At 42.6% G+C, this 15633-nt stretch overlaps 1 protein-coding gene and 1 pseudogene across 1 annotated transcript; both read right to left on the bottom strand.

Annotated features, from left to right (window-relative positions):
- Positions 1–1029: 1029 nt before the first annotated feature.
- Positions 1030–3698, bottom strand: LOC148790477 (putative UPF0481 protein At3g02645; annotated as a pseudogene).
- A 7067-nt stretch (positions 3699–10765) lies between these two features.
- LOC104586536 (putative UPF0481 protein At3g02645) lies at positions 10766–12497 on the bottom strand. The gene has a single exon (XM_010243803.3). It carries the CDS (start codon positions 12435–12437, stop codon positions 10935–10937), a length of 1503 nt encoding a protein of 500 aa, XP_010242105.3. The 5' UTR covers positions 12438–12497; the 3' UTR covers positions 10766–10934.
- Positions 12498–15633: the final 3136 nt, after the last annotated feature.

The raw sequence follows: 15633 nt of genomic DNA, 5'->3' as shown, positions 1-15633 counted from the left end.
GTTACTGCTTCTTGGGGGCTGATTCCTGGATGTTCAACTGCCTTGCGTAGGCCTTATGGGCTAAGGCCGAGGCTCCTTCTGAGGCCGTGCCCCCAACAATGATGTCTATTATGATGCTAGCTATCTACTGTTGTTGCTACGAGGATGAGAACCCGACCTCGCCTCACATGTACTACTTTAGGTGACCACGGCGGATGATGGACTCTATTTCGTTTTTCAACTCATAGAAGTCCTTGGTGTCGTGGTTGGTGCTATGGTGGTACTTGCAGTACTTCTTTGGATTTCCTCTCCTGGGGTTCCTCTTCATCTTTTTAGGCCACTTCATGTACTCTTCCTTCCCTACTTACATGAGGATCTGTGTCCAGGTGGTGTTGACTGGTGTGTATTTGCTGTAAGCAATGGCCGAGGCCGGTGGCTTCTTGTTGTATCTTGTGTTGTTGTTGTTGTTGTGGTTGTCTCCATTCCTCTTTTTCTTCTTTGGGCCCTTGTGGTGGCGGTCGGCTTCTCCTTCCTGGCGATCGCCAACCAAGGCCTCCTCAGCGGCGATGTACTTTTGACTATTCTTCAGGAATTCTGCCTTGGACTTCGGTGGTGTCATGGCGACTGAGCACCTAAGGGCCAAGCCTAGCAGTAGGCCGTTAATAGTTGCATGCGTGGAGACCATTGGGTTCTTCCTTCTTGAAGCGGTCAATGTTGGACTGTAGGCTCTCCTCGTGCTTCTCAGACGGCCATGAGAGAGACTACGCTCTTCTAGCATCTCTTGCTACTGAGGTAGTGGGTGAGGAAGAGGATAGTGAGTTGTTCCCACGAGCTAATGGACCAAGGTGGGAGTCTGGAGAACCATCGATAGCCCCCTTGAAGGTCGCCTGGAAAGTCTGGCACATTAGGGCATTAGAGTATCCGTAGAGGAGCATGAACGCCTTGAAATTTTCCAAGTGATCGTCTGGGTCTATTGTCTCATCGTACATCTCGAGTGTGGGTGCTTTGAAGTGTGGTGGGAGAGGGTCAGAGATAATGTTTAGGGAGAATAAATCCATTATGCCGGACAGAGGATTTTGGCTAGTCGAGGCCTCAACTCCGCTTTCTCTAACTTGGCGAAGCTCATCCTTGACAGTGCCGAGTTGTGCCTATAGGTCAACGATTCTTTAGTCAAGGGGTGCTTGGGCCCTGTTCTGGATCTCTTGGACGCTATGTGGATTGACTCGGTTCCCCGAATACTCTGATGCAGGCGCATGTTCGTGTATTCTAGCCCACCTGTCATTGAAGAGGTCTTGGAGGTTCGAGACACGAGAGGAAGAGGTGCGGCGTCGATCTTTGGCCCTCAGAGGGGGCCTATGGTGGCCCGATTGCCCGCCTTTGTCCTAGGATTCTTCTCTTTAGTGAAGGTGATGTTCCTGGTATCGGTGATGATCGCGAGACTGTGTAGATTCGCCTCTTCCTCGGTTGGGAGGTCAAGAGGCCCTCAGTTGTTGGTTGGCACATTGGCTGTTGTCGGACTCCGAGGGTTCGGTCCTATGGGACCCATCCAGGCCGACGGCTAACGGGTCCAGGGATGCACATTCACCTCGGTGCCTTGAGCTCCTGGAGGGGCGGCTACCCTGTGGGTGGCCTCCTGCCTGGGGCCTCACCTCGTCGATCCTCAGAGCAAGGTCGTCGAGCTAGTCGAGTAGCGTTTGGAGTTGATCCTTTGTGACCAGGTTCTGGGTGTTCCTAGTGTTTCTTGCAATGTCGGATGAAGCTTAGGAGATTGTTCCTTAAGTTTGAGAGAATGCAAGTTTAGTTGAGGGAAATCTTAGCAGTGATCCCATAGACGACGCCAATTTTTGCTACCCAAAATGGTCTAGGGGCAACACTATCAATTTGCTTCTGAGCCGAGACATGGCTAAGTAGTTCGAGGCCTAGATTGGCCGAGGGCTGGTAGGCCTGTCACCCAAGGAGGAGACTCCGACAGTCACGTTAGTTCAAGGTAGTACGAGGTGGGTGAGGCCTGAGGTGGGAGCACTCAGACGAGGCCACAAGTATTCAGAGCGTTCTTAGTTCCAAATTCTGTATTTAAGATTCAAGCCCCTTACGTTGAGGGGGTTGCCCCTTATTTATACTTGAGGCTGTCTGGAGGTAGGTGAGGTTGGACGGTCGGATGCAGCCCGTACACAAGAGGTGTGGTCATTGGCTTTGGGTTCCCTGTCGAACTCTACTCTGGTGTGGTCATTGAAAAGCTCTGCCACTTCCTCGTCGCTCCCTAGGGCGTTGAGCAGAATGCCTTTCGACCTCAGCTCCTTCACGTCCTCCGCACTATCAATGAGGGAGTCCATGAACCAGGCGTAGGACGTGACCGCACGGTCGGGAGGACCGCCTTGCCCCATCTCGTAGGCCATAATATTGAGCAGCCTGGATTTGGTTGAGTCATCGACCATGATCACAGGAAGATAGAGCTCCCCACGAAACAATTTGCTATTGAATCTGAGGTTCTTCAGTTGGTTTGTATCACTGCTCTTTCTGAACTTGATTCCTGCTTCTTTCAGTTCCTTCATGGAACGAAACGAATACCACTGACCACCGATTGATTGTTGTTCATGGTCATCAGAATGATTGCTGCTGCTTTCCTCGCCGATGATCTTCCTTCGGAGGAGGTCAAGAAGGTGCTTTGGTTCAGCTTGATCGCTTGAGTGGGATGATGGTAATGACGATGACGTTGGGGTTTCTGGTTGAAGCCTAAAATGTCTAATGAGTTTGTCAACAAATGCATTCATCAGAACACATGGCTCGATACGAGTCCTAGACGACTGGGGCTGCTGCTGCTGAGGCTGGGGACCAGCTGGTACAAATCTGGTCGCTTGAAATGGCAACCGTGCTCTTGTCACCGGTTGCTCCTCCGTCGACCTTCTTCCATCTTCAGAGTGAATAAAAGACTCTACATACCTTTTGATATCGCAAAATATCCGGACAAGTTCAAACGGGATCTGGTTTTCTAGGAGCATGATATCCCTCACCACCAGAGCCTCTTCGTGGCTGCTCAGCCTGAAAGAAGCATCATAACCACCGCCGGCCACGTCTGGGTCTGGCGTCCGAGTGCCGACGGCCTGCTTCATGAAGTTCAAGATGAAGCAGATATCCACGAACATCACCACACAAACAAGACCTGTTCATCCTCATCAGGGTCGTCGATCTCGTACCACTTCTTGGCGTTGATAGCTTCAGCTCTGAAAAAGCTGAGGAAGCACGATGTTATGAAATGCATTTCAGTGATAGGGTTGGGAGCAGAGGAGCCATTATTGTGGCTGAAGTATTGTTTCAACGCCACAAGCTTGTACTGTTCCATGCGCTCTAGCTGCGGTTGGCCATGGTGATAAGGACCCAAAGACACCACCAAAGGATCAAAGGACTGATCGTTTCTCTCATCGCTACGCATGGCATCTGTTACCCGCGGTATCAAACAGTTGTCAATTCTAGCATTTATTACCTGATGCAATATTGAAACTACGTGTTGTTGTAATGGTGTACGATTCATCCACATTTGCCATCTCAAATTAATTCAAACGAAAAGATTAATCAAATTAACAAGGAGAGAGAAAGATATAAATTAAGAGAGAGAGTGTGTGGTGATGAAGATCGAAGTGAGCTGCTGCATGCGCATTTATTTGCTTAGATGGGTATTAAGAAATGATGATCAACATTCAGCAATAGTACTGCGAGTGTGTGATTATAATTTGGATTGGAATCTACATATAAAATCCAGCAGTTTGGGAATTAATGTTCGAATTATTGATACCTTTATGACTTGCTTGCATAATGTGCAAGCACATATTCAAAGAAAAGTGGATGCTCATTGCTGTAAGTTTCCTGTGGTTCTATCTTTGGTGAGGATTGAAATAAAAATTCCGGTGGCGTAGGCTTCTCTACGTGATAGCAGATTAGCTGAATAGTTTGTATCATGGATTTAAAAAATGATCGGGAAATGGAATTGTTATGGTCACCGGTTTTTGGGTCGATGTTTTAATCGTTTTGGACGTTTCATTTTTATAATAAAATTTAAAAAAATAAAAAAATAATTAAAAATAAAAAATGATCAAAAATTGTTGAAAGAGTTGATTGGTAGACGGTTTGACCACACAGATCAATAGATTATTAACCGATTCAACGGTTTTTGGTCAGGAACTGAGTTTGGGGTAAAACGAAACTGATTGCCTGAACGATTCCCAAACTCAACGATCCGACCATCTGAATCAACAGCAATTCAAAAACTATGACTTATATGATTTGTGGTTTTGAATATCAAACCGGACCAAATGATTGGATCGATCAGACTGGACCAATCATGGCCCCAAAACTATCTGACCCGGATTCAGATTAGACGATTGGACCATTTGATCAAGTGGCCAAAATGGTTCCATTTAAGTGTTTTTAAAATCATATGGGCTGTGGCACCAATTATTTTGCTCCATTACAGTTGTGCATTGAAAATATCTCCATTGGCGTAAGCACAGTGTGGGAATGCTTTTGTGAGGAATGAATCCAGTCTCCACTTTATGCTGCAGACCTGGAAACAATGATTGGCTCCACAGCCCATAAAACATCTATCAAGATTTGCAAAAAATAAGAGGCGTGTAACCGTGTGCAACAGGTTACGTACATGACCAATCAAGAAAAAACACGCAAGTAGTGATCCTTACACCTTGAGCCCACACCCTGTGCACAAATTAGTGGTGTGTTCACTCTTTGATTGGTTACACAGCCCATGAAATTTTCTCTTATAGGAGATGCTAGATTCAATTAGGAAGAAATGGAGACCCTTTTCCATTACAATTTTATTTGCATTAATTGGTGCAAAAGTACTCTTTCTAATACTTTAAGCCTGATTTGTTGGCATTACAATTTTACTTGCAGTACTCCATTTTTTTTTTTTTTTCACTCATCATATTGTATTATTACAAACAAAATTACCATAAAATAACAATCATACTGCAAACAAATGGAGGCCTTTGTTCTTTCTAGGGACAAAGTAAATTCATTGAAAGAGAAAGATTAAATAAAGAGACATGAAATATTTATGTGGTTCGTCTGTAAATCCTACGTCGATGGTTATATGTGGGAACTATTTCAGCTCAATCTTAGCTCCTCGTTATTACAACCCCACATATATATATATATATATATATATATAATAAAACACGTATAATTAAGAGATGTCTCAATCAAAGCAATTCACACAAGGTTGTAGACATGGAGTCATGCACCCATAATCAGTTGTAGTCATGCTTGACGGGTGTCAGATGACTTTATTGTTAAAGATATTAGATAATCAAAGGGGGGAATTATTACTTTTGAAGGGAATTTCATATAAGAAAATATGATTCTATCGAATCTATTTGGTCTTGGGTTTTCTGTATTGGCCTAATTAGTTGTGTTGTCATAAGAAGATGGATATGTTAGGTTTCATGTATGCATCTGGTTGATGCATGGTGATGAAAGATGAAGTTTGCCTCAAATACATAGTGTGCAATGTTAATGAATGCCTTTGATTTCAAATAAGTATGCAATGACAGAGAAATTAATGGTTATATTCAATTAATTTCTAGATATCTAGAGACTAGTAAAAATACACTATTCCATTGAGTAAGGCAAAATACATTTAAATTATGTCTGTAATGTGCAAAATACATTATTCCAACATATCTTCCAGTTGATAGAACTCAATTATTGCTCTATCTATCCTTTTCACAACTAAAAATCCGGTATTGTCTCTACCAGGCTGCAATAATGAAGTAAAACAATGAAGAGTCACCTTACGAAGTAAAGAAAGAAAAAAGAGTCAAACAATATGAATTAAAAGTTAATAATTTTTCATACATTAGATTAAAAGTTGAAAATTTTCGGAAGCCCAAGATTCTGATTTTTCATTGATATCTTATGATATATATATATATACAAATTCGATTGGAGTTCTTGCTCCTCAAAACTTTCTAAAAACTAATTCCTAATCCAAAAGGAAATACTGAGCTTCTAAAACTTCTAAATCCTAACTGTACAGGGAATATACAAATCCAGGATAAGGATGAGCCTTCAAATCCGGGATGAGCCTTATCTTTGTCCAATACGTCCCCTCAAGGTGGTGCATGAGGATTGTGAATGCCTAGCTTGGGAAGGAAAAAATCAAACTGTTTTTGTCTAAGAGCCTTTGTGAAAATGTCGGCAACTTGTTCACCGATACGGACATAGGAAGGCACAATGGTGCCGCGTTGGAGCTCATTGCGAATGAAATGACAATCAACTTCAATATGTTTGGTTCGCTCATGGAAGACAGGGTTTGCAGCAATGTGTAGAGTGGCTTGATTGTCACAAAACAAGCATATAGGTTGAGGATGAGATATACCCAATGACGACAACAGACCTTTTAGCCACTTCAACTCACAACTGGCAGTAGCCATTGACCAGTATTCAACCTCGATAGAGGAATGGGAGACAGTATGTTGTTTCTTAGTCTTTTAGGAGATGGGGGAATGTTCGAACATGATAAAATACCCAGTAAGAGAGCGACAAGTTAGAAGACAACTCGCCCAGTCGGAATCACAATAGGCATACAATTGCAGATCACTATCAAAGTGCAAAAATATTCCTTAACTAGGACGTCCTTTCAGATAACGAACCACACGTAATGCCGCATCCCAATAATCAACACGAGGACACTGCATAAATTGAGCCAGGACATGGATGCAATAACTGAACTCTGGTCGTGTAATGGTTAAATAAATCAAATGGCCCACAAGACATCGATATCGTTCAGGGTCATCCAGGAGTGCTCCGTCAGCAAGGGCAAGTTTATGATTCTGAGTAATAGGAAAGTGAGCAGGTTTGGATCCCAATAAGCCAGTTTCTGTAATAATATCAAGTGCGTATTTTCTTTGGCAAAGAAATATCCCCGATGATCCGCGAGTCACTTCGATGCCCAAAAAATATTTAAGAACACCTAAGTCCTTCATGCGAAAACACCGGTTCATATACTGTTCAAATTTGCGTATGAACTCCGGGTTATTCCCACCAATGATTAAGTCATCAACATAAACCAGGATGTGCAAGACAACCCCATTCTTACGATATGTAAATAAGGAATAACCAAAATAGGACTGTTCAAACCCAAAAGTTTTCAAGGCAGCACCTAACTTAGAGAACTAGTTCCGGGGGGCTTGCCGCAGACCATACAAAGATTTCCGGAGTTTGCATACCTTTCCAGTCCCGAAGGCCGAAAAACCTGAAGGAGGTTTCATATAGACCTCGTCATGGAGATCACCGTGCAGAAAAGCATTGTGGACATCCATCTGATGCAATTCTCAATGTTGGGCCGCAACAACTGCTAAGAAGGTTCGAACTGTGACCATTTTAGCCATAGGGGCAAAGGTCTCGTTGTAATCAAGACCTTCAACTTGAGTGTTGCCCAGGACTACCAACCGTGCTTTAAATCTTTCAATGGATCCATCAGAGTTGTACTTGATTCTGTAGACCCATTTACACCCGATTGCCTTTTTTTCCAGGTGGGAGGTCTTCCAAGGTCCATGTCCTATTGTCTTCCAAAGCCTGTCTCTCTTGGTGCATAGCCTCGCGCCACCAAGCATCAGTCATTGCCTCAGAGAAACTAGTAGGTTCTCGACCTGTAGTAACAACTGCCAAGAAATGTATGTGTTTCACAAAAAAATTATCATATGTCATATAATGAGTTAATTCTTTTTTCTCAAAAGCCAATTTTCATTAATAAAATGGTCAGTAACACAAATATAACTTATATTAAATTTGGATGTCCAAACATCTGAAGTAATTGCAACTTTAGAATTAAGATTTTCTAACAAAGAAATTAAATTTTGTTTATATGAATAAAAAATTTTTAAAGCATCTATTCTAATAGTATTCCTAGAAGCTTTTTTATATTGTGGGTTTACAGAATTATAAAAGCATTTTTCAAGATTTGGATCTTCAAATAATATAAATTGTTGTTCTGCATGTACAATATACATAGCTAATTCTTGTCTCATTTTTTCTTGTAAATATTTAAAAGTACCAAAACTACTCCCCCTCCCAATTTGTGTTTGAGTTGTTTCTCTCCCTTCATCTTCTTCCTTCTCATGTGTGAATAGATGTCTGCTCAAATGACCCGTACCACCCTTGCTACAATAACTAAAGTCCTTTCAACATTTTTAGCAAACGGCCATTTTCCCCTTCCCCTTAATATCCTCTACTTTGAAAATTTTCCAAACAAAGCGACTCAACTTAGAGGTCCTTCTTTTTCCCCTAGTATTAGTATCGGGGGTGAAAGTTCCACTTCCATTGATATCAATCGCATCAGTGCTAACACTATCATGATGCGATTGAATATCATCAATGGTGAACATGTTGGGGAATCAGTTTTCAGAAGAGCTAGCCATTTTTTTAATTCTAAAAAGATTAAAAATTAATCTAACTTGACTTACCCGGACTACTAATTCAAAATCCTAACTTGATTTCAACAGTTGAAGCCTTTCAACGTCCAAGCCTCCCAAATTGAGATACTTGAGCTGGTTGAGCAAGCCTTCTTCTTGTTGAAAGTTGAAACTTCAATAAAGTTGAGACTTGAGAATTGGAGAATGCAGAATCAAACAATTAGCTAATCAGAATTACTCAAATTGTAGAATTGAGAATGTAGAAGTATGAGAGAGAGAGAAAAAAAAAAGATTAAGAGAATTGTTGAATTGGTGTGATGAAAATGATGGAGGATAGGGCTATTTATAGGAATTGAACATAATTCAATTGCCCAAAATACCCAAAAAATTAGCTGTTATTTAGTTGGTGGGAGGGGTATTTTGGTCATTGTAAAGTAATTTATAACTTTACCCAAAAATCCCCCCTAGACTAACTATTATATAGCTGTTGGGGGCCATTTATGTCATTTTTTATAGTTGTTGGGGGCCATTTATGTCATTTTGGTCATTGTTTATAGTTGTTGGGGGTATTTTTGTAAAAAACCCCCCAAAAAGTTGAAACTAGCCATTGGGCCCCTTGGGGGGGGGGGGGGGGGGCAACGACTATATTCTGGACAGGCCGGGTCCTGTGGGCCATGCCGTGTTGGCCCATGACGGGCCGTGTTGCGGGCTAGACCTGTGGACCTCGAACCTCCAACCCAGTAAGGAATGGACCTCTGTGCCGAGCCTGGCACGACCCGTGGGCCTTCGTGCCGAGATGGGCCGGGCAAGTCCAATTTCGTGTCGGGTTGTGCTGGGCCGCCACCTCCACTAAATCGTCATTCTTAGTAATGAGCATTTCATCAACATAAACAAGAAAAATAGTGATGCTGGATCTTGAGGATGAAACGATTAAAGAGTACTTAGTACAAGATTATGTTTAGACTAACATACTTGAGGGTGGTAGAAAATTTATCAAACCAATTGTAAGGGGCTTGCTTTAGCCCATGTATAGATTTTCAAAGTTGATATGCAAAATTCTTCGCCTTTAAAGAAAAAACAAGTTGTAAATTCATGTAAACCTCCCTATCAAGATCACCCTGGAAAAAAGCATTATTAACATCCATTCGAAAGGAAAAAAGAAAAACATTTATAATAGCAGGTACTCCACACCATCCTTAAAAAAGATTAAAATCAATGTCCGAACAAGTATAAAATATTTATTGCATTCTCATTCATTGTTCTTACAATGTTGTGCCTCCTAGTTCTGGTCTCCCCCAAACATTTTGTGTTAACCATTAAATAAGTTCGTTAGTCGTTGGAGATAGGGGTGGACTCCAAACCCTATCTCATTAAGTTAGTTGCAATGAGAATTAAGTAGTACTTACGAAAATTGGGTATTATCGCAAAGCCTATAACCAAAAGATATTCAATATCCTCTCACCCCTCATATCATTTATATGCATTTCTAACCTTCTATTACAATATTTGTATTGTTTGTGTTGTAACTTTTTTGTTACTTTAGGTGGTGTTCGGTAGTGTGTAAATATCCTGGATGGGACCATTTTGGTCATGTTCATGATAAAATATGGTGTTCTGCTATGTGTGGATGGTCCCATCTACAAAATAGTGTGGATAGGGACGGGCCACACCCCAATTTATTGTCCACAGTATTTTCTCGTAGATGGTCCATACTATGGTGTGGACAGTTAATGGGAAGGTTTCAATGCAACGCACCTGTGTTACATTGATCCAATTACTCTCGTTTTATTTAATCTTTTAATAATTCTTAAATTTTTAATTTTTAATAAATTATCAATAAAATAATAATTTTTAATGTTAATTCTAGCACAAGTCCAACGGTTCTCCTTCTCAACTCTTTTTTTATTATTTAAATATTAATTTTTTAATATTTTTATCAATAAAATAATATTTAAAAAAATAATTTAATTATTTAAAAAATGCAATTGTTGTTTACATATTGATGCCTTTTTTTTCAATTTATTTACCATATGAAATGCAAACATTAGACATTTATGATCAATTGTGTAGATCTCCAATAAAATGTATATAAAATACATAAAATCAAAAGAGTGTGTGATCCACACCACTCCTACAAAATGGCACCGTGGGTGTGGACTGATCTGATCCACACAATTTATCCATAGTTCAATACAGTTGTAGACTGTGATGTGGTGTGACTTGATCCATTCCACAGAGTGTGGTGTGGACCAATCCACACCTACTAATTTCTCATCCACACTACAGAATACCCCCTTAAACAGAAAATGGACGGAGGCTGAGGGTGGTTTCAAATGGATTGACAAAAGATCCACCAATATATTTATTAATTACATAAAAGTTCGATCCCAATATACAAAAGAGTAATTCTATGCATACACACAGAGACAAAGACATAAAAATGTAAGAATATAACAAGAAATTAATAATTAATCTTGCCGAGTCAACTAGAGGAAATTAATATATTAGAAACTGAGCCGAGTCATCTGATCAGTTTTTAAACACTGCTTCTCGAGGGAAGGCAGCAAAGAAAGTTTGACAGATAGTCAGGATGAGAAGGAACAGAGCTGCAATAAAGGCTATCGTCGTCCAAGGGCTATTGAAATGGGTATGATAGAGGTTTGCCAAGGATACCTTCCATTCAGTCATGCAATGAGATTCAATGGAGCTCTTCACATGAGCATATGCACCAGGCTCAGGCGTAACACCGGTCGTCAATGTATTGAAAAGATCTGCCACCTCCTCGTCGCTACCTAGGGCGTTGAGCAGAATTCCTCCCGACCTCAGCTCCTTCACGTCCTCCGCACTATCAATGAGGGAGTCCATGAAGCAGGCGTAGGACGTGACCGCACGGTCGGGAGGACCGCCTTGCCCCATCTCGTAGGCGATAATATTGAGCAGCCTGGATTTGGTTGAGTCATCCACCATGATCACAGGAAGATAGAGCTCCCCACGAAACAATTTGCTATTGAATCTGATGTTCTTCAGTTGGTTTGTGCCGGTCTTCTTGAACTTGATACCTGCATCTTTGAGTTCCTTGATAGAACGGAATGAATACCACTGGCCGCCGGTTGATTGTTGTTCATCAGAATTGTTGCTGGTGCTTTCCTCGCCGATGATCTTCCTTCTGAGGAGGTCAAGAAGGTGCTTTGGTTGAACTTGAGCGCTAGGATTACTGGAAGATATTGCTGATGACGACGATGATGTTGGGGTTTGTTTTTCGAGACTATAATGCCTAATGAGTTTGTCAACAAATGCATTCATCAGAGCATATGGCTCCATATGAGACGTCCCAGACGACCGTCTGGACTGCTGCTGCTGCTGCTGCTGCTGCTGGGCAACCGGGACGGATCGGTCTATTTCCAACATCATTCTTCTGTACATTTGCCGCCCCTCCCCAGCTTCACCGCGAAGTATAGGCTCTACAGACCTTTTAATATTGCAAAATGTCTTGACAAGTTCAAAGGGAAGCTGGTTTTCTAGGAGCATGATATCCCTCACCACGAAAGCCTCTTCCTGGCTGCTCAGCCTCAAGTTATTATCACCACCGGCCACTTCCGAGCTTGGCGTCTTAGTGCCGACGGCCTGCTCCATGAAGTTCAAGAGGAAGCAGATGTCCAGAAACATCATCCACACAAACGGGTTTTCTTCATTCTCAGGCACCGCAATCTCGTACCAATTCTTGGCGTTGATGGCCGCCCTGGTGAAGTTCTGAAAGCACCTTGCAATGACTTCCTCTTCACCGAAGGGAACAGAGTCGTCATCGTGTTTGAAGTATTGTTTCAATGACACAAACTTGTACTGCTCCATGCGCTGAAGATGCGGTTTACCGCTGTGATAAGGACCCAAAGACACCACCGAGGGCTCAAAGCACTGCTTATTTTTCTCATCGCCGCGCATGACGTCCGCTACCCGTGGTATGAAAGAGCTACTCATTCTAGCATTTATTGCCTCCTCCATTGAAACTCTAATTGCACCCAAAACTTCCTCCATCACAGTCGAGCAATTCTACAAATCAAACGACCAAACAGGAAGAGGAAAAAACATAAAGAAAGCAAGCTAACAACAAGGAAAGATAATTTGGTCGATCTACTGATGCACATACATAAATATATGGTTGGGCATGTGCTTTCGATTGGAATCTGCATATAAGACCCATGGCCCACATGTGGAGTATGGACACAGCAATTCCCATGCATATATCCCAAATCCATACAACAAGAACCTTCAATGAGCACATGCACTTTTGTTAGTGCTCATTACACTTGCTTATAAGGGAAAATCTATGATGCAGATATGGTATGAAAAGAGTTTTGAGGCCGTGCCGCCCGTGGCCCGGCATGGCTCGACACGAACTTGGACCAGCCCAATAAGACCTGGCACAACGGTCTACGGGCCGTGCCAGGCCCGGCATGACCATGCGGGCCGTGCTGGGCCTGGGATTTTAGGTCCACGGGCCAGTACGACATGGCACGATCGAGCAGGCTGTGCTGCCCGCAGCCCGCGGGCTAGCCCGCAGCCTAGCCCGCAGCCTAGCCCAACACAGCCCGTGGCACGACCCGGTACGACCCATATATATATTTTATATATATTATAATTATATAATAATATATAGTATATAATATATTAATAAAATAAATATTTTTTTTATTTTATTATACTAATTTATTTAATTATTGCATATATAAGCAATTTTATACACAAAATTCATATAAAATTAAAATTTTAAGTTTTTTGTCAACTTTTTTAAATAAATAGCTTTGGCCCAATACACGGTCCAACCTAGCCTAAGGCTTGGCCCACGGGCCAGCCTGGCCCGTGGCACGGCATGACCCGGCACGGGCCCACATGGGCCCAGGTTGTGGGCCGTGCCAGGCCAACCCCCAAATTTTTCATAGGGGAGGATGGCATGGCCCGTGATGGCCCGTAGGCCAGCACGGCACGGCCCGCACAAAGTGTGGGCAGCCCACGGGCCGTGCCATGCCGGCCCGACACGGCCCACTTTACACCTCTAATAAAAACCCACCCATGAATTTTGATAAATAACACCATGTTTCCTACCACGTTTATGATTCTGATTTATTGATCTGCTTATAATGATGTGCTAAGAACTCCTACAACTCCGGATATGCTACCCACAAAATTGTTTCCTGATCTGGATTTCCTAATCCTTAACTTCCCTCTACATCCCTTTCTACTAACCGATAGAGGAGTCAGGTTTTAGTGTAACAATTAACCTACACTTTAACCCATCCATTAAATACTCTTTTTAAAAAATATTGATGCAACACAATCTGGGCACTCCTAGCTGGCCGAGAGTTGGCTCCTAGCTGTGATGGACGGCACCTGAGAGGAAGAAGAAAATGAAGGGTTCCTGGGGAGCTCTCCCGGAGGGAACACTCCGATGGCTAAGTTAGAACTCTGGGGAAAACTCAAAGAAGATATAGAGAGTTAAGAGTGTTGAAAGTGCTAGCTTCAATACCTTATCTTCATGAGGGTTGGGGTTCTTTTATATCGGAGCTCGGTCACATCTGGCATAACTGCCACTGCCCTAGCCGTTACGGCCAGGGCAGGTGTGGCAGGTGCAGGTTGCTGCTACAGGCTGCTATTGCAAGGTACGGACTCGACAGGCGTGCCATGCTTTTTAGAGACGGCAAGCAGAATGCCGCCTGGCAAGGGATCCGAACCCTGCCACTGGATCCGGTAGGTACGGATGTCAGGCAGGCACGGATGTCAGGCAGATCTCCCTGTAGCCTGCCGAGCTATTGTACGTCGAACCACTTGGGGCAGGTTTTCCTTGCACCGAGGTGCCGAGGTACGCCGAGGTGCCTACACTGGAGGCGGGCCTTAAGCAAGTTCGAACAGAAGTCTCGACGGTGCTGCCCCGAGGTGTTTCTCCCTCGGGACACTTAGCCAAAAATCGGGGTGCTCCCTTCTTAGGAAGGGAGAGCTCGGGGCCCCTTAGGAGGAGCTTGGATCTCAAGGGGAGCTCGGGCCCTGAGAGGAGTTCGGGATCTCCCACACTTGGTGGGAGTCAAGGTTGGTCAGGCGCTAGTCCTCGGCGAGTCGCTTAACCCGTCGAGTGGCCAATGTTGGACTCGACGGGTCCCTCCCGTTGAGTCACGGTTGTGCTGTTAGGCTGAGCTGTTCGTCGAGCCAGGTCACGCACACGTGTCCCTATGCTACGAGGTTGGGCCAAATCACCCTCCATCAAATATCAATTCTTTATACATTAACTAACCCTTTCTTATAAAAAATCCATGGTTTTCAAAACCAGATCGGATCGAATGGTCAGACTAGAATAACTGGGAGACCGGTTCTATTTTACCCTAGAACTATTATTTCGCTAAAAACTGTTGATTTGACCAGCAAATCACTGACCTGGGTGGCCGAACTCTACAAATTGTCCAACAATTTTGGCTGTTTATTTTATTTTATTTTATTTTTTTGTTAGAATGGGCCATCCATTTAGTTCGAACAGTCAAACCATTCAACTCAGAACCGGACCCCTGGCCGATTCGCTGTCTGGTTAGATTTTAAAATCCTTGAAAAAAACTATTTGATTTAAGCCTGAATTCTTCTTCCTCATTCTCTCCTTCGTTTCTTCTCTAAAACTTTCTGTTCTGTGCTTGATCCTTCACGTACAAAAATCCCCTTTCAGATTTCTCCAAGGATCAGGAAAAAATTCTCTATATCTAACCACAATCCATACCAATCACTAGAAAAGTTCTACTAATTCTATCGTTCTACCCATCAATATTTGAATCTTCTAAAAGCCAAAAACCACAGTAGGAGATAATTGATAGGATATATAGCACCTCCAACCATCAACTTCAGCTCATTCTAAAGCCACATCTTTAGTCTCTATTGTTTGCCCTGCCTGTACAAACTATCTGCTTAGAACTGAAGGTTTTCTATTTTACCCATAAGGAATTCAAATTTTCCACAAAACCAAAACCTTCTCATTATTGTTCATAGAAACATAGAAGCTATACTCATCCCAACATCTTCATCAATAGCAACAAGAAAAACAAATCTAATGTCTAGGGGAGGAAATTGAATGCTTTGCAACAAAACTATATATCAATGCCCAAAAGAACCTCTCTGATTCATGGCTCGTATGCAACGTTAATTGTATTAATACCCAAGAGAACTCTAAAGCATATTTTCTTGGACAGCACCATTGCTA

The sequence above is a fragment of the Nelumbo nucifera genome, chromosome 7, assembly GCF_055504915.1.
Source record: "Nelumbo nucifera cultivar China Antique chromosome 7, China Antique-T2T, whole genome shotgun sequence".
Classification (NCBI taxonomy): domain Eukaryota; kingdom Viridiplantae; phylum Streptophyta; class Magnoliopsida; order Proteales; family Nelumbonaceae; genus Nelumbo; species Nelumbo nucifera.
The sequence above is the reverse complement of the archived record's forward strand: the minus strand, read 5'-3'. Positions and strand labels throughout refer to the sequence as shown.

Excerpts from the sequence above, each read along its gene's own strand:
- LOC104586536 (XM_010243803.3), bottom strand. The coding sequence starts at position 12,437 with ATGGAGGAAGTTTTGGGTGCAATTAGAGTTTCAATGGAGGAGGCAATA.